We start from the raw sequence: 22,438 nt of genomic DNA, 5'->3' as shown, positions 1-22,438 counted from the left end.
GTGCGTGTGTGTGTTCACGTATGTGTGTGTGCTGTGTTTGTGTGTGGACCGTGTGAGTGTGTTTGTGTGTTTCCTGTGTAAGAGTATACTGTGAGTGTGTTTTTGTGTGTGTGATCCTGTCATTATTGCCTCTGCTGTAACGGTGTAGCTATCAGAAGTCTCGTCTCTCCATGACGACCTGTGTTACTAGGCAACAGAGATAACAATGGAACTGTGCCTTGTGTTCTAGAATGTGGGCGGGGCTCCGGGCTCAGCTCCTCTCTCTTCATTTCAATAGCAGACATTTTCCACTGAAGGATCCACACACACACACACACACACAATATGCACACACACTCAAACACATGCAGACATAGACACACACACACACACACACACACATATTCAGGCACAGGACTGCGTCAGCTAGGACAGGAAATCTGGTTTTAATTAAGTGAAATTATATCTGAGTTGCCTTCCTCCTGAACTGTATGGGACACACACATCTTTCATAGCCTTGTTCTTTATGCAGAGCAGACAGCTTGGAGACGACTGCAGAAAATGATGACATTGAATCTAACGCATAAGGTCACTACACTAGACACGTGTGCAACGCACACACTACACACCTTTTTGTTGGAAACATGACATCGAGAGACAGACAGTATATTCCCCGCTGTACAAGAATATTCCTGGCTGCAAGCGTATTAATGAAAGTATAACCTACCTCATGAAAATAATAGTTAATATGCTGTAAAAAAAAAAAGACAAAATAACAATATGATAATAGATATGTTTTAATATATTACTGTTGTCACGATTTGCAAAGTCACAGAATGACACCTTAATTATAATGTCGTAATGTCTATACGTTACTCCTCGTTAATTCAAATGGAAGACCTTGACCAGAGCTCCGCTAATAACCCAATAACTGTTAGAGCTTGACGCATAATCATCACCCCGCCCTCCCCCTCCCACAATAATCACCCCTTCCTCCCTGCCCCCTCTCCATTCACCCCCCCCCCCCCTTCTCCTTTTCTACACATCCCCTCCTCTCTTCTCTCCATAAATCCCTCCCCCATTCCACGGCGCGCCTCCCGGGACTCATTAGAGCTGTCTGTCTCCTTCCTCTCGCGGGGCGCCGGAGCGCGACCCCGTAACTTAGCGGCGTGGCCGACACCTCCCCGGAGCCGCGCGCCTCCACTCCCGCCCATCCCCACTGGGAGGCCGCTGCTTTATATTTTAACTCTTTCCTGCCCCAGGAATCACCTGCTCCGTACTCTCTAATCACAATTGGAGCAGGAGGCCAACCTCAAAGGGACAGTCGGGGGTTTGGTAGATTACATATTCTTGGGAATATTAGAAAACAATACAGAGGAATAATTAGCTTAGATAAATTGTCTCACTGTTATGTCTTAAATATGTATATACCTATGTATGTATTTTCATGAGAAATGACAATGAAGAACACCCATGCGCCCTAAGAACAGAGCCACCAGTACAGCTATGAAAAAAGCAGTGAAAATGTATTCACATTATCAGTGCTCTGAGTTGCTCTGAATAAGACCAGCAGCTACAAAACATTTAAACATAATTAAAATATTTAAATGTTCAAATTGGTATCAGTCAATCAGTAATTACTAAGTATCTTTTCCTCACTACAATCCAGAATACTTTACTAGTGTGTGTGTGTGTGTGTGTATGCAAGACACCCCTACACCGGCTCCAGGCATAAGCGACATAAGCGGTTTCTTAGGGCCCCCGACCGATAGGGGAGAAGGGGCCCCAATTCAAATTTAACTTAGGGCCCTCAAAAAGCGGACTCTAGGTTCCCTCAGGGACCTAACGTACAAACAGCAAAAACCCTCCCGGTAAAAAACTATATTCACAGAAAACAAACATCTGATGAAATGAAAACTGATGAAATGAAAACAAGAAGATCATGGATAATCGTACATTTTTTTTTAATACTTTCTAAAAACATATTTCTGCATTATATAGTGTCAATAATGTGTTTAAAATATGGGCATCAATTTAAAAGCTTAAGATAGACAACCAAACAAATTTGACAAAAACAAGTACGACTTAAAAGATAAAAACAATAAACATGGAGCGAACCAACGAGGAGCTGGATCCTAATTATTCAGGCACACTGAATACAAGTAAACAATCATTAAAATTAAATTAAAATAAAAGGCAACTATTATCCAAAATGTTGTCAAAATTGTGGCGGTGGTGTCTGAAATATCATTTGAGCAACTGAGACTTATGCCCCTGAACATAGCCAAATGTCAGCCTTCACTCTGAGTCAGACAGACCAAGAGATAAGCCAGTTACATTGGTCTTCTCAAAGTGTCTCCTCTCCAGGTGATTCACAGCCTACTGTTCTTCGGGTACTACTGAGAAAAGACACAGTAATTATACACACGCACACACACAGAAGTACAAAACACACAAGTAGTTGTTTTGTTATACTTGTGAAGTCCTTTTGGAGACCGAAATGTATTTCGATTTACCCTAACCCCTAAATATGACCCCAAATCTTATTACTGAAACATAATACAGTGACACACACACACAGACTCACACACTCAGACTCAAACAAACACACATAGACTCACATGGTATCCAATTGGTAACGATCTCAGAAAGATCAAAAGTTTTAATGGTGAAGTCAACCTCTTTCCACTTCCTGTAGTATCTCTGTTGCCCTGTGACACAGTTCTTCACCACAAAGCTGTCAATCTTTATGACAGGCAGGTCCTGGGGATAATACACAACAACTATCAGAACCACTATCAAAACCCCAATCAGAACCACCATCAAATCCACTATCAAAACCCCCATCAGAACCACTATCAGAGCCCCATCAGCCCCTTCAGGTTAGGGTTAGTTTAATTAACCAGAGGTTAGGGTAATTGACCAGAGGTTAGGGTTAGGGTAAATGACCAGAGGTTAGGGTTAGGGTAATTGACCAGAGGTTAGGGTTAGGGTAAATGACCAGAGGTTAGGGTTAGGGTAATTGACCAGAGGTTAGGGTAAATGACCAGAGGTTAGGGTTAGGGTAATTGACCAGAGGTTAGGGTTAGGGTAATTGACCAGAGGTTAGGGTTAGGGTAAATGACCAGAGGTTAGGGTTAGGGTAAATGACCAGAGGTTAGGGTTAGGGTAATTGACCAGAGGTTAGGGTTAGGGTAATTGACCAGAGGTTAGGGTTAGGGTAAATTACCAGAGGTTAGGGTTAGGGTAAATGACCAGAGGTTAGGGTTAGGGTAAATGACCAGAGGTTAGGGTTAGGGTAAATGACCAGAGGTTAGGGTTAGGGTAATTGACCAGAGGTTAGGGTTAGGGTAATTGACCAGAGGTTAGGGTTAGGGTAATTGAACAGAGGTTAGGGTTAGGGTAATTGACCAGAGGTTAGGGTTAGGGTAATTGACCAGAGGTTAAGGTTAGGGTAAATGACCAGAGGTTAGGGTTAGGGTAATTGACCAGAGGTTAAGGTTAGGGTAATTGACCAGAGGTTAGGGTTAGGGTAAATGACCAGAGGTTAGGGTTAGGGTTGTACCGGTATGGTGTTGTAGGGTTAGGGTTAAGGTTAGGGTAAATGACCAGAGGTTAGGGTTAAGGTTAGGGTAAATGACCAGAGGTTAGGGTTAGGGTTAGGGTTGTACCGGTATGGTGTTGTAGGGTTAGGGTTAAGGTTAGGGTGATTGACCAGAGGTTAGGGTTAGGGTTGTACCGGTATGGTGTTGTAGGAGGCCACGATGCCCCAATCAAACCCACAGTGTTTACAGAACAGCTTCTTAGTCTTAATCAGGCCATTAAAACCTAAGAACAGAAAGGGTGAAAAATGTTAAAAATGGGGAAGAAAATAGGGTTAGAAAACAGTACATAACACACAGTACATAACAGTACATAACACACAGTACATAACAGTACATAACACACAGTACATAACAGTACATAACACACAGTCTCTGAAGGCAACCTCTCTGATACACTATTACTGAAGACCAACAACTGATATTAAAGTCATTCACCCTAAAACTAACCTAATATCAACCCTAGCCCCCACAACCCCAGCCCCCAAAACCCTAGCCCCCAAAACCCTAGCCCTCAAAACCCTAGCCCTCAAAACCCCAACAAACCCAACCCCCACAACCCTAGCCCCCAAAACCCTAGCCCTAATGCCATAACAGTCATAAAAGCATGAAATCTTCACTATCACAGGTAAACAACGTCCTGCCATCACAGGTAAACAACGTCCTGCCATCACAGGTAAACAACGTCCTGCCATCACAGGTAAACAACGTCCTGCCATCACAGGTAAACAACGTCCTGCCATCACAGGTAAACAACACACCGTGTACACACACACCTTTGGGTTTAGGGTGAGGTTCGGTCTTCGCTCGAGTGAAGAAACCCCTGTCCATCACGATGTGGTGACACTCCTGAAAGAAAGAAAAGAGGGTAGAGGAGAGAGAGGAGGAGAGAGGAAAGAGGAGGGAGAGAGGGGAGGGTAAAGGAGAGAGAGGAGGAGGGAGGAGAGAGAGAGGAGAGAGAGGGGAGGGTAAAGGAGAGAGAGAGGAGAGAGAGGGGAGGGTAAAGGAGGGTAGAGGAGAGAGAGAGGGGAGAGAGAGGAGGGTAGAGGAGAGAGAGGAGGAGAGAGGAGGAGAGGAGAGAGAGAGGAGGGAGAGGGGAGGGAGAGAGGAGGGTAGAGGAGAGAGAGAGGGGAGAGAGAGGGAGAGGAGGGGAGAGAGAGGGAGAGGAGGGTAAAGGAGAGGGAGAGAGGGGAGAGAGGGGAGAGAGAGAGAACACATAAGACATTTGCTACATCCTGACATGTTCTGCCCAATTCCAAACTTTTTCTGTGCGTGTAGGTGTGTGTGAGAGTGTGTGTGTTTGTGTGAGTGTGTATGTGAGAGTGTGTGTCTATGTGAGAATGTGTGTGTTATTTGTGTGTGTAGATCCCAACCTGGAGTTTCCTGATATCTTCTGTGAAACAGCCGTGTTTCTTACACTTGGAGCAGAGCAGCTCGTAGTTTCCCTCAGTACGGGGTCTCTCCACAATGCACTTCTCCATGTCACGGAAGATCTTGTCCCGACGCTGGAATATGTCAATCTAACACACCCACACGTATTAACTTAAAGACACGCCACAACACAGACACAGACCGGCACACCAGCAGCCAAACAGGCAGACAGGCAGAGATACAGACAGGTGGACAGTCGGACAGGCTTTTAATGTATAACAGCAGGCTGATGAGGGCAGAACTGGTTGGTGTGAAGCACATGGAAGAGTAGCCCTACAATGTCCGTCCTCATGTCTACCACAGACAGTCCTCATGTCTACCACAGACAGTCCTCATGTCTACCACAGACTGTCCTCATGTCTACCACAGACTGTCCTCATGTCTACCACAGACTGTCCTCATGTCTACCACAGACTGTCCTCATGTCTACCACAGACAGTCCTCATGTCTACCACAGACTGTCCTCATGTCTACCACAGACAGTCCTCATGTCTACCACAGACTGTCCTCATGTCTACCACAGACTGTCCTCATGTCTACCACAGACAGTCCTCATGTCTACCACAGACAGTCCTCATGTCTACCACAGACAGTCCTCATGTCTACCACAGACTGTCCTCATGTCTACCACAGACAGTCCTCATGTCTACCACAGACAGTCCTCATGTCTACCACAGACTGTCGCCATGTCTACCACAGACTGTCGCCATGTCTACCACAGACTGTCGCCATGTCTACCACAGACTGTCGCCATGTCTACCACAGACTGTCGTCATGTCTACCACAGACTGTCGTCATGTCTACCACAGACTGTCGCCATGTCTACCACAGACTGTCGTCATGTCTACCACAGACTGTCGTCATGTCTACCACCGACTGTCGTCATGTCTACCACAGACTGTCCTCATGTCTACCACAGACTGTCGTCATGTCTACCACAGACTGTCGTCATGTCTACCACAGACTGTCCGATTTTGATTCCCCAATTTTGGTGTCTGATTCGTGATCCCTGCTTCATCACAGCAACTCCTTGCGGACTTGTTGGCACTCATTGCCGTTCTGGTTCTGACCATGCTGCTGGCTCAATCAAGCAGTGTAGGCCAGAGTCCTTATGCGCCAGAAAAAACACACTCAGACTTCTACCGTGATTGACCTCGACTGAACGCCTTTGTCATTGTAAAGATGGTTAAATAAAATACATCTATAGTGTATGAGGTTGTTATTGGAAGACATTCTGATGCCACCTACTGGTCAACAAAGCAAAAGTGGTGTGTATGGCAGTCTGCTGATATGAGAGCGGGTTAAAGAACGACATTACAATAAAGTCCACAGACAATAAACGTACAAAGAGAATATTTCAGGCATACTTGCAAAAGATGAAATTACAGCACATCAGGACATTTGGGAATTGTTTACTTTTATGACAAATTATTCTCCTGTTGTGGGGTTAGTGACTGTGTAGCACAGACAGGAAGTAATATTATCATTCAATTGTTGAGTTACTGATTGTGTATCACAGACAGGAAGTAGTATTGTGTCAGACAGTCTGTGTTTACTTGTCAAGAGACAGAGCACTTAATCTCTGAGCATCAATCAGTTTGATTTAATACTGTAATATTCTTGGGCACTGGAATGAAATTATGCCTAATCCATTACAGCTCTCTTACGATGAACAACTTCCTGCAATCACAGGTAAACAACGTCCTGACATCACAGGTAAACAACTTCCTTCTATCACAGGTAAACAACTTCCTGCTATCAGAGTTCAATGGAAACGATCCTTGATATGTTCCAGTCAATGGAAACTATGCTTGATACTGTACATGCGTGGGCTTGTCCTCCCCAAGTGAAGTGCCCCCATCCTCCTGTGATGTGGGCTGTACACACCTTTTGCAGCATGTCTTCAGGGGCTGCCTGTAGGTTCTTCACGGCCTTCTCTACAATCTTCTCTTTCTCCATGTTGTGCTTTTCTTTATCGATCATCTCCTTCTTATCTGAGATCAAGAGGCATTTACTCCCCTGTGCCCTGCCACGACCTGCAATACACATAAAACCCAGGCTTACTCCCCTGTGCCCTGCCACGACCTGCAATACACATAAAACCCAGGCTTACTCCCCTGTGCCCTGCCACGACCTGCAATACACATAAAACCCAGGCTTACTCCCCTGTGCCCTGCCACGACCTGCAATACACATAAAACCCAGGCTTACTCCCCTGTGCCCTGCCACGACCTGCAATACACATAAAACCCAGGCTTACTCCCCTGTGCCCTGCCACGACCTGCAATACACATAAAACCCCGGCTTACTCCCCTGTGCCCTGCCACGACCTGCAATACACATAAAACCCAGGCTTACTCCCCTGTGCCCTGCCACGACCTGCAATACACATAAAACCCCGGCTTACTCCCCTGTGCCCTGCCACGACCTGCAATACACATAAAACCCAGGCTTACTCCCCTGTGCCCTGCCACGACCTGCAATACACATAAAACCCAGGCTTACTCCCCTGTGCCCTCCCACGCTTAATGACTGGCTGGCCATCTGACCGTCTGACTGACTGGATGACATGCTGGCCATCTGACCGTCTGACTGACTGGATGACATGCTGGCCATCTGACCGACTGACTGACTGGATGACATGCTGGCCATCTGACCGTCTGACTGACTGGATAACTGGCTGGCCATCTGACCGTCTGACTGACTGGATAACTGGCTGGCCATCTGACCGTCTGACTGACTGGATGACTGGCTGGCCATCTGACCGTCTGACTGACTGGATGACATGCTGGCCATCTGACCGTCTGACTGACTGGATGACATGCTGGCCATCTGACCGACTGGATGACTGGCTGGCCATCTGACTGGTTACCTCGGACTTGGACCATCTTAACCACGTTGCCAACGTATTCGTACATCAGGACCAGGTTGCATTGTGGGATATCGATGCCCTCATCGGCAACAGAGGTAGCGATTAGGATCTTGCTCTGATTGTCCAAGTTCTTAAAGGAGTCCAACACCCCCTTTTTAGATGTCAGTGTCATCCCTGGACAGGAACAATGAAGTTACTTGAATTCACATTTGTAATAAAATATATTGTTTATATTACAATTAAAGACACAATTGCACCCTCATAAAACACACAAACCTGAGCCAGTAAGTTGACTGGACTTGCGCCCCCTCCCAATCAGGACTCCTGGTTTCAGGAACTTCAGCGAATCAGATTCCTCTATCCATTTCCTCAGGGCCTGCAGCAATCAGAATTTACTGAAATTGAAAAGCGTTTCTATACATTTCTACACCATTCATTTCCATAGGGGATGTTTAGGTCCATATAAGGTCTGTGTTTCGTGTAGGCCCACACCTCAGCGTTTGGAAAACATGCTACATTTCTATAGGACAAGGCAACAATATCTTTGACTACATTATGCTAATGCTTTTTCAGCAGAGTGAATTCATCCAAAACGTCACCTTGTCCTGAAGAGATTTACAAGGTTATGAAAACTCTGAGCTGGGGTTAACCCTAAACTAAACAGGTCTTATTGGACGTGGATCTAATTCCTCACGGGATAAATTCACGGTGAAACGCGAAACAAACCAATATCAGATTTTGCCGCTAAGTGTTGTGGGGATTAGGACGCGTCGACAGTAAACAAACATACCTGCTGAAACTTGTGCTTTCGTTCTGCTAGTGGTGTATTTTATGTCATTATTGTACCAGTACACACACACACACACACACACACACACACACACACACACACACACACACACACACACACACACACACACACACACACACTCCCTTACGTCCGCCAGGGCCCGGGTCCTAACAAACAGGACAGATTTCGTCTCTTCGTTGTGGCGGTACTGCTCTTCAAGGATGAACTGCAGCTCCGCTAGTTTAGGATTCTCCTTCTGCCCCCCGGTGGACAGATTACGCAGTAAACCCTGATAACCTGAGGGGGGCGGGGGGGGGGGGGCGAACATCAGCTCTGACTTTTTATAATGAGAATTATTACTGGTTTGTCCCAACATTACACATACAGTCTAGCAGTTGGGCTTTTCTCCAGAGACCAACAGTGGATTCCTCTGACTAGGTTCAGCAGGGAATAATGACCACATAACAGAAACCACAGAGAGGCATTTTACGGTACCTTCAAAGTAAGTGGTGAGTTGTCTCTCCGTGTCGTCATGTCCGGCGTTCTTCACCTGCTCTATGAAGGCTGACAGGTACTCCAAAGCATCCTTGGTCCTCGCATCTTCATTTATGATCAGTGCGTCATTATACTTCTGCAGGAGGGGGGTGGATGGGGAGAACCTAATGTTAGATGGAGAGATGGAGGTAGATGAAGGTAGATGGAGGTAGATGGAGGTCGATGGAGAGATGGAGCTAGATGAAGAGGTGGAGGTAGATGGACAGGTGGAGGTAGAGGGAGAGATGGAGGTAGAGGGAGAGATGGAGGTAGAGGGAGAGGTGGAGCTAGATGAAGAGGTGGAGGTAGATGGACAGGTGGAGGTAGAGGGAGAGATGGAGGTAGAGGGAGAGATGGAGGTAGAGGGAGAGGTGGAGCTAGATGAAGAGGTGGAGGTAGATGGACAGGTGGAGGTAGAGGGAGAGATGGAGGTAGAGGGAGAGATGGAGGTAGAGGGAGAGGTGGAGGTAGATGAAGAGGTGGAGGTAGATGGACAGGTGGAGGTAGAGGAAGAGATGGAGGTAGAGGGAGAAATGGAGGTAGAGGGAGAGATGGAGCTAGATGAAGAGGTGGAGGTAGATGGACAGGTGGAGGTAGAGGGAGAGATGGAGGTAGAGGGAGAGATGGAGGTAGAGGGAGAGGTGGAGCTAGATGAAGAGGTGGAGGTAGATGGACAGGTGGAGGTAGAGGGAGAGATGGAGGTAGAGGTAGAGGGAGAGATGGAGGTAGAGGGAGAGGTGGAGGTAGATGAAGAGGTGGAGGTAGATGGACAGGTGGAGGTAGAGGGAGAGATGGAGGTAGAGGGAGAGATGGAGGTAGAGGGAGAGGTGGAGGTAGAGGGACAGGTGGAGGTAGAGGGAGAGATGGAGGTAGAGGGAGAGATGGAGGTAGAGGGAGAGGTGGAGCTAGATGAAGAGGTGGAGGTAGATGGACAGGTGGAGGTAGAGGGAGAGATGGAGGTAGAGGGAGAGGTGGAGCTAGATGAAGAGGTGGAGGTAGATGAAGAGGTGGAGGTAGAGGGAGAGATGGAGGTAGAGGGAGAGATGGAGGTAGAGGGAGAGGTGGAGGTAGAGGGAGAGGTGGAGCTAGAGGGAGAGGTGGAGCTAGAGGGAGAGGTGGAGCTAGATGAAGAGGTGGAGGTAGATGGACAGGTGGAGGTAGAGGGAGAGATGGAGGTAGAGGGAGAGATGGAGGTAGAGGGAGAGGTGGAGCTAGATGAAGAGGTGGAGGTAGATGGACAGGTGGAGGTAGAGGGAGAGATGGAGGTAGAGGGAGAGATGGAGGTAGAGGGAGAGGTGGAGCTAGATGAAGAGGTGGAGGTAGATGGACAGGTGGAGGTAGAGGGAGAGATGGAGGTAGAGGGAGAGATGGAGCTAGATGAAGAGGTGGAGGTAGATGGACAGGTGGAGGTAGAGGGAGAGATGGAGGTAGAGGGAGAGATGGAGGTAGAGGGAGAGGTGGAGCTAGATGAAGAGGTGGAGGTAGATGGACAGGTGGAGGTAGAGGGAGAGATGGAGGTAGAGGTAGAGGGAGAGATGGAGGTAGAGGGAGAGGTGGAGGTAGATGAAGAGGTGGAGGTAGATGGACAGGTGGAGGTAGAGGGAGAGATGGAGGTAGAGGGAGAGATGGAGGTAGAGGGAGAGGTGGAGGTAGAGGGAGAGGTGGAGCTAGATGGAGAGATGAAGGTAGATGAAGAGACTGACTGTCTCTAAGCCGTGATTCTCTGAACGAGGAATACATTATTCATGTGCATAATCCCAAGACCTTTGAAGGAGGAAAACATTAACTATGTCAATTACTCCTGGTTCCCTGAAGGAGAAAAAAATACATTATGTATATAACTCCGGTTTCCCTGGTGGAGGAAAACATGGATTAAGTCTATAACTCCTGGATCCCTGTAGGAGGAAAACAGAATGTCTATAACTCCTGGATCCCTGTAGGAGGAAAACAGAATATCTATAACTCCTGGATCCCTGTAGGAGGAAAACAGAATATCTATAACTCCTGGATCCCTGTAGGAGGAAAACAGAATGTCTGTAACTCCTGGATCCCTGTAGGAGGAAAACAGAATGTCTGTAACTCCTGGATCCCTGTAGGAGGAAAACAGAATGTCTATAACTCCTGGATCCCTGTAGGAGGAAAACAGAATGTATATAACTCCTGGATCCCTGTAGGAGGAAAACAGAATATCTATAACTCCTGGATCCCTGTAGGAGGAAAACAGAATATCTATAACTCCTGGATCCCTGTAGGAGGAAAACAGAATGTCTATAACTCCTGGATCCCTGTAGGAGGAAAACAGAATGTATATAACTCCTGGATCCCTGTAGGAGGAAAACAGAATATCTATAACTCCTGGATCCCTGTAGGAGGAAAACAGAATGTCTATAACTCCTGGATCCCTGTAGGAGGAAAACAGAATGTCTATAACTCCTGGATCCCTGTAGGAGGAAAACAGAATATCTATAACTCCTGGATCCCTGTAGGAGGAAAACAGAATGTCTATAACTCCTGGATCCCTGTAGGAGGAAAACAGAATGTCTGTAACTCCTGGATCCCTGTAGGAGGAAAACAGAATGTCTGTAACTCCTGGATCCCTGTAGGAGGAAAACAGAATATCTATAACTCCTGGATCCCTGTAGGAGGAAAACAGAATGTCTATAACTCCTGGATCCCTGTAGGAGGAAAACAGAATGTCTGTAACTCCAGGTTCCCTGAAGGGTTACTGTGACCTACCCTCAGGTGTTCCGTATAGTTGAAAAGGGCCCGGCAGACTCTGCTTTCTTCCTGCTGGTCTTTCAAATGGAGAACCCTGCACTTCTTCTGGACATCTACAATCCACTGTTCATACTTCTGACTGCCATAGTCACGGTTCTCTATAGAGGACAAAGACTCTGGGAAGAGAGAGACACAGAAAGACAGAGAATGAGCAGCTACTCATCTTGTAGTTTCTGTATTGCCTTTGTTCTACTGTTGTGCATAGGTGTATAACATTTGAATGTTAATAACACAGAATCACCATCAACATGCATGGAAGGTGCCAGGATAGTTTCGTACCTATGTTGTAGACCCTCTTGGCCAGGCCTTCGATCTTGGCCATGATGTCATAAATAATCCTGGTGAATGGGTTTGCCTGCCTCTTTGGTACCAGGTAGAAATCTGTCAGGACACACAAACAAAAAAAAAAAGTAAAAAAATAAAACACAAATAAACACAAATAAAACGGCACCTCGAAGGGGAAAGAGGAAGTGGCCAGAACAACTGTTAGTAGATCCTAATGAAGACATGGATTTCCTCAGGTTCTGTTTGAGAACCGCCTCAGACAGTTCTATGGGGCCCTCTGGTTGCTAGGCTTTATTTTAAATTCTCAAGCAGGAAGCAAGTATGAATGTAGTTTTGTAATTTGCCTATATATGTGTGTGTTACCACTAGTTAAACCTCAAACTGAAAACCTGTGTCAGGTGTGTGTACCTTTTTGAGGGGTGTGTATGTAGGTCCTCAGGTCATCAATGTGTGTGTACCTTTTTGGGGGGTGTTTACGTAGGTCGTCAGGTTGTCGATGTGTGTTTGTACCTTTTTCGGGGGTGTGTACGTAGTGCCTCAGGTCAATGTGTGTTTGTACCTTTTCGGGGGTGTGTACGTAGTGCCTCAGGTCGATGTGTGTTTGTACCTTTTTCGGGGGTGTGTACGTAGTGCCTCAGGTCGATGTGTGTTTGTACCTTTTTCAGGGGTGTGTACGTAGTGCCTCAGGTCGATGTGTGTTTGTACCTTTTTCGGGGGTGTGTACGTAGTGCCTCAGGTCAATGTGTGTTTGTACCTTTTTCGGGGGTGTGTACGTAGTGCCTCAGGTCATCGATGTGTGTTTGTACCTTTTTCGGGGGTGTGTACGTAGTGCCTCAGGTCGATGTGTGTTTGTACCTTTTTCGGGGGTGTGTACGTAGTGCCTCAGGTCGATGTGTGTTTGTACCTTTTTCGGGGGTGTGTACGTAGTGCCTCAGGTCGATGTGTGTTTGTACCTTTTTCGGGGGTGTGTACGTAGTGCCTCAGGTCGATGTGTGTTTGTACCTTTTTCGGGGGTGTGTACATAGTGCCTCAGGTCGATGTGTGTTTGAACCTTTTTCGGGGGTGTGTACATAGTGCCTCAGGTCGATGTGTGTTTGTACCTTTTTCGGGGGTGTGTACATAGTGCCTCAGGTCGATGTGTGTTTGTACCTTTTTCGGGGGTGTGTTCGTAGTGCCTCAGGTCAATGTGTGTTTGTACCTTTTTCGGGGGTGTGTACGTAGTGCCTCAGGTCGATGTGTGTTTGTACCTTTTTCGGGGGTGTGTACGTAGTGCCTCAGGTCAATGTGTGTTTGTACCTTTTTCGGGGGTGTGTACGTAGTGCCTCAGGTCGTCGATGTGTGTTTGTACCTTTTTCGGGGGTGTGTACGTAGTGCCTCAGGTCGATGTGTGTTTGAACCTTTTTCGGGGGTGTGTACATAGTGCCTCAGGTCGATGTGTGTTTGTACCTTTTTCGGGGGTGTGTACATAGTGCCTCAGGTCGATGTGTGTTTGTACCTTTTTCGGGGGTGTGTTCGTAGTGCCTCAGGTCAATGTGTGTTTGTACCTTTTTCGGGGGTGTGTACGTAGTGCCTCAGGTCGATGTGTGTTTGTACCTTTTTCGGGGGTGTGTACGTAGTGCCTCAGGTCAATGTGTGTTTGTACCTTTTTCGGGGGTGTGTACGTAGTGCCTCAGGTCGTCGATGTGTGTTTGTACCTTTTTCGGGGGTGTGTACGTAGTGCCTCAGGTCGATGTGTGTTTGTACCTTTTTCGGGGGTGTGTACATAGTGCCTCAGGTCGATGTGTGTTTGTACCTTTTTCGGGGGTGTGTACGTAGTGCCTCAGGTCGATGTGTGTTTGTACCTTTTTCGGGGGTGTGTACATAATGCCTCAGGTCGATGTGTGTTTGTACCTTTTTCGGGGGTGTGTACATAGTGCCTCAGGTCGATGTGTGTTTGTACCTTTTTCGGGGGTGTGTACATAGTGCCTCAGGTCGATGTGTGTTTGTACCTTTTTCGGGGGTGTGTACATAGTGCCTCAGGTCGATGTGTGTTTGTACCTTTTTCGGGGGTGTGTACGTAGTGCCTCAGGTCGATGTGTGTTTGTACCTTTTTCGGGGGTGTGTACATAGTGCCTCAGGTCGATGTGTGTTTGTACCTTTTTCGGGGGTGTGTACGTAGTGCCTCAGGTCGATGTGTGTTTGTACCTTTTTCGGGGGTGTGTACATAGTGCCTCAGGTCGTCGATGTGTGTTTGTACGGTGGAGATAACACGGGCATCCAGATTACCACACAACTGGCAGATATTGTCCTCAGCTTCTGATTGGTTCTTGAATGAGCCAATTCCCACCGATGCAGTCAGACCCACAATCTACAGGAGAGTAGAGTAAAATGAGGTCCGTTAGAAAACAGTAGGCCACAACAGTATAGTAGAAGACAGAAGAAGAGAGCAGTGTGTCAGGGTAGAGTATAATTCAGTACATCAGAATAGAAGACAAAGCAGTATAAAGGAGAATAGAAAAAAAAAGACCAAAGTAGAAAATGTAAAATAGATATGAAGAGTACTGTAGAAAAAGCCAAAAAGACTAAAATACAACAGAGCACATTAATGCAGAGAAGAATACAGCAGAAGAGTAGAGCAGAATATAGTAGAATGTAGTGGAAAAGTTAAATAAAGTAGCTTATATTAGAATATAATAGAGGACACTCTACCTGGGGTAGGCGTCGTTGGTTCTGGCCAGAGTCCAGCTTGGCGTCCAGGTAGGACCTCATTATCATGTTATAGGGGTGTTTTCCTGTGGTGTTGTGGCACTCATCCAAAATCAACAGGGAGAAACAGGACAGACAGGGGACCTCCCCTTGTGTCATCGCATTCACCTTGAGAGGAGCAGGACAAGGAGAACATATTAACCATTCACCTTGAGAGGAGCAGGACAAGGAGAACAACATTTTAACCATTCACCTTGAGAGGAGCAGGACAAGGAGAACAACATTTTAACCATTCACCTTGAGAGGAGCAGGACAAGGAGAACAACATTTTAACCATTCACCTTGAGAGGAGCAGGACAAGGAGAACAACATTTTAACCATTCACCTTGAGAGGAGCAGGACAAGGAGAACATTTTAACCATTCACCTTGAGAGGAGCAGGACAAGGAGAACATTTTAACCATTCACCTTGAGAGGAGCAGGACAAGGAGAACAACATTTTAACCATTCACCTTGAGAGGAGCAGGACAAGGAGAACAACATTTTAACCATTCACCTTGAGAGGAGCAGGACAAGGAGAACAACATTTTAACCATTCACCTTGAGAGGAGCAGGACAAGGAGAACATTTTAACCATTCACCTTGAGAGGAGCAGGACAAGGAGAACATTTTAACCTGGCTTAGATTGATTCCAACACGTTGATGACATGACAGAGTTGTGTCTGTATTCCACATGTCAGAAAAATTTTGGGGTTTACAGCAATAACAAGGCATAAAACAATCAGATAAAATGGTTGAAAACTGTGTGTGTAAAGGTGTCTTCTTTCACCTGTTACAATTAGATTCTAGTGTAGCGACAACCAGGTGTCACAACCACCAGAAAGGATTACTATATACATCAAAGGACAGGCAGGACAGTGAAACATGGTGGGGATATGTGCCTTGCTCAAGGTCACATCGGTTGTGTGTGTTTACCAGGATTTGAGGGGTTAAGATTATGATGTCATTGTTCTCCATGATGACAGTCATTGAAAGTGTGTCTTCCTGGTTACCGCAGAAGCCTTCGATTCTGAGACGCACAAACAAACAAAAACTATTATTGAGGTTAAGGTTAGATATTTTAATGGTAATATGTTGCTGGTCCTCACCTTGATCTTAAAACCTAAAAGTGTGTGTGTGTGTGTGTGTGTCAAACCTACCTGACGTCAGGGTCTTTCTGGAGAAAGTGATCCTTGAAGAGTTTATACTGCTGGTCAAACACATCCACCTTGGTTGCCATGAAGACGATCTTGGCCTCCTTCCCTTTGGCCTGCAGGTGCTGCTCACAGATTTCCAAGGCAACCACCGTCTTCCCACAGCCTAGGAGACAACCGGACCAGTTTGGGAATAACAGACGGGCCTGGACAGATGTTACTGAGCTGTTTTGGTCCAGCAGTGGAAAGCATTACCTGCATGATACCTCCGTAAAGTAAACCAACATCTCTGTAATATCGCTTGTACTGTTCTAAGCCTCCAGTTTAAAAGAGTGTGTGTTTGTGTGTCTAACCTGTAGGAGCACAGATTATGGTGTTGTGTCCCTGGAAGACAGGATCCGCCAACTCTCGTTGGTAGTGTCTCAGCTTCTTCTCTCCCTGCCTGTCCTTCTCTCCGTCCCTCATCGGCTCCTGAGCTCCAGTGACGCTGACCCCTGCAGGACAAATCGAGAACAGACCATTTAGAATGAAACATGACCCCTGGAAGACGAAGAACAGACCATTTAGAATGAAACATGACCCCTGCAGGACAACTCGAGAACAGACCATTTAGAATGAAACATGCAGAACTGAGTTTAGAACAGTGAACCAGGATTAAAGAATGTAAAACTTGGGAATTCAACAAACACCTGATCGGTCACCTGCTGCAGGGATGGACAGGGTTTCAGAGGGAGTCATGTCATTGCCGCTCTTAAGCAGCCCTTCATCATCATCATCACACTCCTCTCTGTACTGGAAGGAGATGGTTGTCATGGTTTCAGTGTCCATTTCTTCATCGTGGCCTTCCTCCGTCTTTGACCCTGACGACTCTGGAGAGTGGACACAACAGCTGATCACCTGAGGGCTACAGAGCGTGTGTGTGGTACCCTGCTGACCGTGTGATACTAACGTCCTCCAGGAGGTTGTCAGTGTAGTGAATGACGGCTCTGCTTAGGAGGACCTGGACATTCTAGGCGTCAGCTGCTTGCTGATCTGATTTTGTGTGACAGGGGTTTAACGTTTTGGAGGTTGTGTTGTCCAGGGTCCCGAAAACACCTGGTTATTATTGCTGTTTGTCATCATTGTTCTATGTTATTATTGCTGTTTGTCATCATTGTTCTATGTTATTATTGTTGTTTGTCATCATTGTTCTATGTTATTATTGTTGTTGTGGGGGAGGCTTCATTCATTCGACTTCTGTATCAACCAGGTCAGGAACACCATCCCCAGGTGACACACCCCAGGTAGGAGGACCGGGTTCAGGACCATGTTCCCATGACAACAGAACCTGACCTTTAAATGGCAGGTATCCATAGGTCAATGGGACAGGGGTCAATCCGGGTTCACAGAAGGTCGAGTGTCTGAAGGTTTTGCTGTTACCTTGGTTGATTAACGAGGTCACTAATTGATTAGGATCTACTCTGACCTCGTTGTCTTGGTTATCATTAGGTACAAAAACACCTGGCCCTCCATGAAATCGTTTGGACACCTGTGGTCTAGGGTGAAGCAGCTGGTGGGACAGGTCAATAGCAGGAGGTCAGGGGTCACGGGCAGGAGGTCACAGGTTTGCAGCGTGGAAAAGGAGGTATTACAACTGCTGATGTGGTTTTGTTGATTGTAAATGTAACGTGGGTGTGTCCTGTACAGTGTCTCAGGTGAAGTATGTAATGTGGGTGTGTCCTGTAATGTGTCTCAGGTGAGGTATTTAACGTGGGTGTGTTTTGTAATGTGTGTCAGGTGAGGTATTTAACGTGGGTGTGTCCTGTAATGTGTCTCAGGTGAGGTATTTAACGTGGGTGTGTCCTGTAATGTGTCTCAGGTGAGGTATTTAACGTGGGTGTGTCCTGTAATGTGTCTCAGGTGAGGTATTTAACGTGGGTGTGTCCTGTAATGTGTCTCAGGTGAGGTATTTAACGTGGGTGTGTCCTGTAATGTGTCTCAGGTGAGGTATTTAACGTGGGTGTGTCCTGTAATGTGTCTCAGGTGAGGTATTTAACGTGGGTGTGTCCTGTAATGTGTCTCAGGTGAGGTATTTAACGTGGGTGTGTCCTGTAATGTGTCTCAGGTGAGGTATTTAACGTGGGTGTGTCCTGTAATTTGTCTCAGGTGAGGTATTTAACGTGGGTGTGTCCTGTAATGTGTCTCAGGTGAGGTATTTAACGTGGGTGTGTCCTGTAATGTGTCTCAGGTGAAGTATTTAAACATGGGTGTGTTTTGTAATGTGGCTCAGGTGGGGTATTTAACGTGGGTGTGTCCTGTAATGTGTCTCAGGTGAGGTATTTAAACATGGGTGTGTTTTGTAATGTGGCTCAGGTGGGGTATTTAACGTGGGTGTGTCTTGTAATGTGTCTCAGGTGGGTGTCTCCTACAGTGGGTGTGTCTTGTAATGTGTCTCAGGTGAGGTATTTAACGTGGGTGTGTCCTGTAATGTGTCTCAGGTGAAGTATTTAACATGAGTGTGTTTTGTAATGTGTCTCAGGTGGGTGTGTCCTACAGTGGGTGTGTCCTACAGTGGGTGTGTCCTACCAGTATCGGGGTCCAGCAGCTCCAGTGCAGCGTGTTGCTCACAGTCGTACAACGCCGTCTTCAGCAGTTTGAACCAGTTGTGTTTATCACTCCTCTTCAGACATTCAGTCAATCTCTCTGCTGCCGCAATCTGCCCTTTCTGAGAATTAATCTACCACAACAATGACATTTAATAAATGCAATACATTTAATAAATGCAATAAGTAAAAATTTTCAAGACCACTTAAAGAGGCCGGAAAACTAATGTTTTCACAGAATATGACCGAAAGAAGCTTTCTGTGTGTCTTAAAAATGTCATGGATCTTTTATTTCAGCCCACAAAACACAGGATGAACAATTCACACATAGCATTTATTGAGTGCATTTGACCTACGAGAACAGCATGGAAACTTACAGCGAATCTATCAGGAAGAACGACCATGACAGGGGGCGTGGCTTGGAAAAAAGGTGCAACCCCCTGAGCGCACTATAAATCTATAAAGGGACGAGTTTCAAAACATTGAATGTTTCTGAATGAGATTAAACGGCCCTGCTAGCAGATCGTTTGTTGGGCTGGAAAGGAAACTAACGCAGCTACTTGGTTCCTTTTCTTGCTACTTACGGGGATGTTTTACACATTTCCAGCAGATTATACTAACAGGGAAATGAAAACGACAATCTCTGTGAAATGCAGCCTGCCCGTCGGAGGTCCACTGACACATCCCAAAAGGCCCCTTGAATGGGACCTTTTACTTTCAGTAGAGCCTCCCCCTGCTCCTCATTAACTCCCTCCAGAACTCACTGCCTGGATCTCCTCACACTCCCTGGGTAGGAGGCAGCCCCGGAGGTGCCCCAGGAGTTCGTTGGGTCTGATCTTTTTGGTAAAGGAGGGTTCGATACGGTCCAGGAGGACTCGATGCGGCCTGGTGTTCTCCAGGGCTTCGAAGTCCCACTTCTCCAGGGCCTCACACAATCCATTATAGCCTGGTAACAAAAACACAAACATGATAGCCTGGTAACAACAGCACAAATATTATAGCCTGGTAACAACAGCACAATCCATTAAAGCCTGGTAACAAAAACACAAACATTATAGCCTGCTAACATCAACAAAAATAATATAGCCTGGTAACAACAGCACAAACATTATAGGCTGGTAACAAAACACAAATATTATCACCTGGTAACATCAAAACAAACATTATGGCCTCGTAACAAAACAAACAGGATCTGTATGACCTTTAAACATTATGTTTCCATGTTAGACCCATTAGATCTATAGATTAGATTAAACTTTATTGTCATTGAACATTGAAGTACAGTACAACAAAATGCAGTTAGCATCTAACCAGAAGTGCAAATAGAGCAGGGCAGAAAATGTACAAGTATTTACAAGTATTAAGTATAGTGGATGTTACAACAAGAAGGATAAGAGTTAATGTGGGTACAAATGGCAATTCTAAATGTCATTCTAGATGTGCAATTGAGGCAAATTGTAAGAGTCAGGTAGCATGTGCAACCGGGATGCAGAGATAGCAGCAATGAAGTCCCCAAGGTAGACATGCGTATGTAACAACTGTAAAAATGCCAGTATGATGGCAGTACTAAATGTGCAAAGAGACAAACTGACATCAAGCAGCACCTGGACCTATCCCTCTTCCTCTAGGACACACACAAGTTGATCTTTGACCTTTACCTTCTGCCTGCAGGGTGTCTAGAAGGGCCTGGAACCACCCCTCTTCTTCTAAAAGACACACCTGGTCAAGAAACACCTGGACTGCTGATGTCACAGACCTGGTCTCCTCTGAGAGGATCCTTTCTACAATCTCTGGAACATGGAACACAGACACACACAGACAGACACATAAATCACACACATAGGCAAATAAAACACACACACACAGACAGACACATAAACACACACAGAGAGACAAATAACACACACACACAAACAGACAGACACATAAAACATACACACACACGGGCAAATGAAACACACACACAGACAGACAGATAAAACACGCACACATCGTTCTCAATTGCAAATTGATTTTCGTTCATTATGTTTTCCTGTTAACAAAACTGTCTACTGGGCAAAATAATCTTGTTTCAGCATATATATTATTTAATGACAATATAATACATATTACAGGCCATCTTAAAAAACATCAACATACAACTTAACATAATAAATAAGGAGAGAACTCCTATCACAAATTAACTCTACGATAGCAAATGTAAATATAATAATCTACAGTATACTTCTGAATCAGAAAGACATAATCTACAGTATACTTCTGAATCAGAAAGACATATAATAATCTACAGTATACTTCTGAATCAGAAAGACATATAATAATCTACAGTATACTTCTGAATCAGAAAGACGACTTCTCAACTACGTGTGCTAGCAGGTATGACAAATGCAGACGTAAAAGTAGCTAGTACAGCAACACAACAAAGTGAATTACCTCTATCAAGGTAAGCTGTCATGAAGTTTCTGACGTAGGACGGTTGTAAAACCTGAACAACATATTCACTGCACCGCTTCAGATTGGATTTCTCCACCTCGTACATGATAAACAAATGGCGCAGATATTTAACAGCGATCTGTAAATAAAACAACAACAACACGGTAAGTCACTCGTCTTAACAAGATATTCAGTAAGTCATGTAAGCCATCTTCCTTGGCATCTCCTTCCTTAATCTCAAAATTATGCTATTGGGACCGAGGTGGAAAGACTCCCCAACCAGCTGAAACGAAACCGAAATTGCAGTCTCTAAATTGCCTGGCAACACGTTACAAAACGAAAATGTAGGAACACTCCCATGAGAGCTGGTCAAGTTTCATTTCTTGGTGTGCTGGTTTCTGTTTAAATTAACTTAAACTTGCAGGAATTAGGCTATCGTCAGCCGCGATAATTTGGATAGTAGTAATTTCAGCTAAATTCTTTGAGCGTTGAGGCGGTCCATGACGGAAAGTTTGAGATCTTAAATGGCTGAAATAAAAAATATGTTGTTCCCGTGAGCGGGGCCACTAACCCTACAATTGCTCCCAGAAATCACTCAAGACCTTTACTAATGAAATATTACTAAATGTGTACATCATCCCTTCCACCCAGGTGACGCGGCGATCTAATAGGCGAACTCTGTTGTAGCAAGCTGACCACCACAATCTAGGTTCGAGCCTTGATAGTGGCACCAACTGCTGAATGTCGGGGAAGCAAGGCGTATTGGCTAACATCACAGCAGGCTGCAAGGACTTCTTGACCTCAGCAGGCTAGTGCATCAATCTCGCGGTTCGGCTGCCTGCAAAGATAACTGTGGTAGTCAGATTGGCCTACTGCACAAGGGCTTTGAGCTGATGCCTTCGAGCAGTGCAGGCTCTAGCCTTTTGGAGGAACAGAAGCAAAATGATTTGGGGTCCCCCAGTGGTTGGTGGCCCTATAACCAGCCCTGCCTATGTGCTTGCCACAGATCAGAGGCCACGGTTGCAGATATAATTCGATATGTCGAAATTAGGGAAAATTATGAGAAATCCTATCCAGACTTTGAAAAATACTTTTTTTTTATAAGGAAAGCGTCATTTGGAATATCTGTTAACACTTTTGAACACAATTTGGTTTGTTTTTTATGCCACCTAAATGATACATTGGTAATCAGAAACTTTTGCCACCCTTACCAACATTGTAACAGACAATTCTCATAACTGTCTTACTCTATACTGAACACAGGCCAATGATTCC

The 22,438-nt window shown here is 45.7% G+C and overlaps 1 protein-coding gene across 5 annotated transcripts; it reads right to left on the bottom strand.

Annotated features, from left to right (window-relative positions):
* Positions 1 to 1,924: 1,924 nt before the first annotated feature.
* ddx58 (DEAD (Asp-Glu-Ala-Asp) box polypeptide 58) lies at positions 1,925 to 22,395 on the bottom strand. 5 transcript variants are annotated; one of them, XM_029117769.2, is made up of 23 exons: positions 22,375 to 22,395; positions 21,164 to 21,302; positions 20,389 to 20,520; positions 19,495 to 19,676; positions 18,714 to 18,864; positions 16,838 to 17,017; positions 16,502 to 16,642; positions 16,155 to 16,314; positions 15,931 to 16,024; positions 14,960 to 15,124; positions 14,456 to 14,618; positions 12,266 to 12,367; positions 11,945 to 12,102; positions 9,170 to 9,305; positions 8,823 to 8,971; positions 8,161 to 8,260; positions 7,885 to 8,058; positions 6,900 to 7,048; positions 4,955 to 5,101; positions 4,358 to 4,430; positions 3,719 to 3,807; positions 2,601 to 2,742; positions 1,925 to 2,378 (listed from the first exon to the last, which is right to left on the bottom strand). In XM_029117769.2, the coding sequence occupies exons 1-23, from the start codon at positions 22,378 to 22,380 to the stop codon at positions 2,359 to 2,361; spliced, it is 2,952 nt and encodes a 983-aa protein (XP_028973602.2). In that variant the 5' UTR covers positions 22,381 to 22,395; the 3' UTR covers positions 1,925 to 2,358. The 5 variants fall into 5 exon arrangements, with proteins under 5 accessions (XP_028973602.2, XP_028973603.2, XP_028973604.2 ...); XM_029117770.2 differs by having other exon boundaries at positions 1,925 to 2,375; XM_029117771.2 differs by having other exon boundaries at positions 16,850 to 17,017.
* Between the last annotated feature and the right edge of the window lie 43 nt (positions 22,396 to 22,438).

The sequence above is a fragment of the Esox lucius genome, chromosome 24, assembly GCF_011004845.1.
Source record: "Esox lucius isolate fEsoLuc1 chromosome 24, fEsoLuc1.pri, whole genome shotgun sequence".
In the NCBI taxonomy this organism is placed as follows: Eukaryota; Metazoa; Chordata; class Actinopteri; order Esociformes; family Esocidae; genus Esox; species Esox lucius.
The sequence above is the reverse complement of the archived record's forward strand: the minus strand, read 5'-3'. Positions and strand labels throughout refer to the sequence as shown.

What these genes read in the sequence shown, in the direction of transcription:
- ddx58 (XM_029117769.2), bottom strand. An exon ending in CAGAAAGACCCTGACGTCAG is followed by an intron (nt 16,025 to 16,154) that starts GTAGGTTTGACA and finishes TGTGCGTCTCAG; the next exon opens with AATCGAAGGCTTCTGCGGTA. An exon ending in AAGATATCAGGAAACTCCAG is followed by an intron (nt 4,431 to 4,954) that starts GTTGGGATCTAC and finishes TCTTTCTTTCAG; the next exon opens with GAGTGTCACCACATCGTGAT.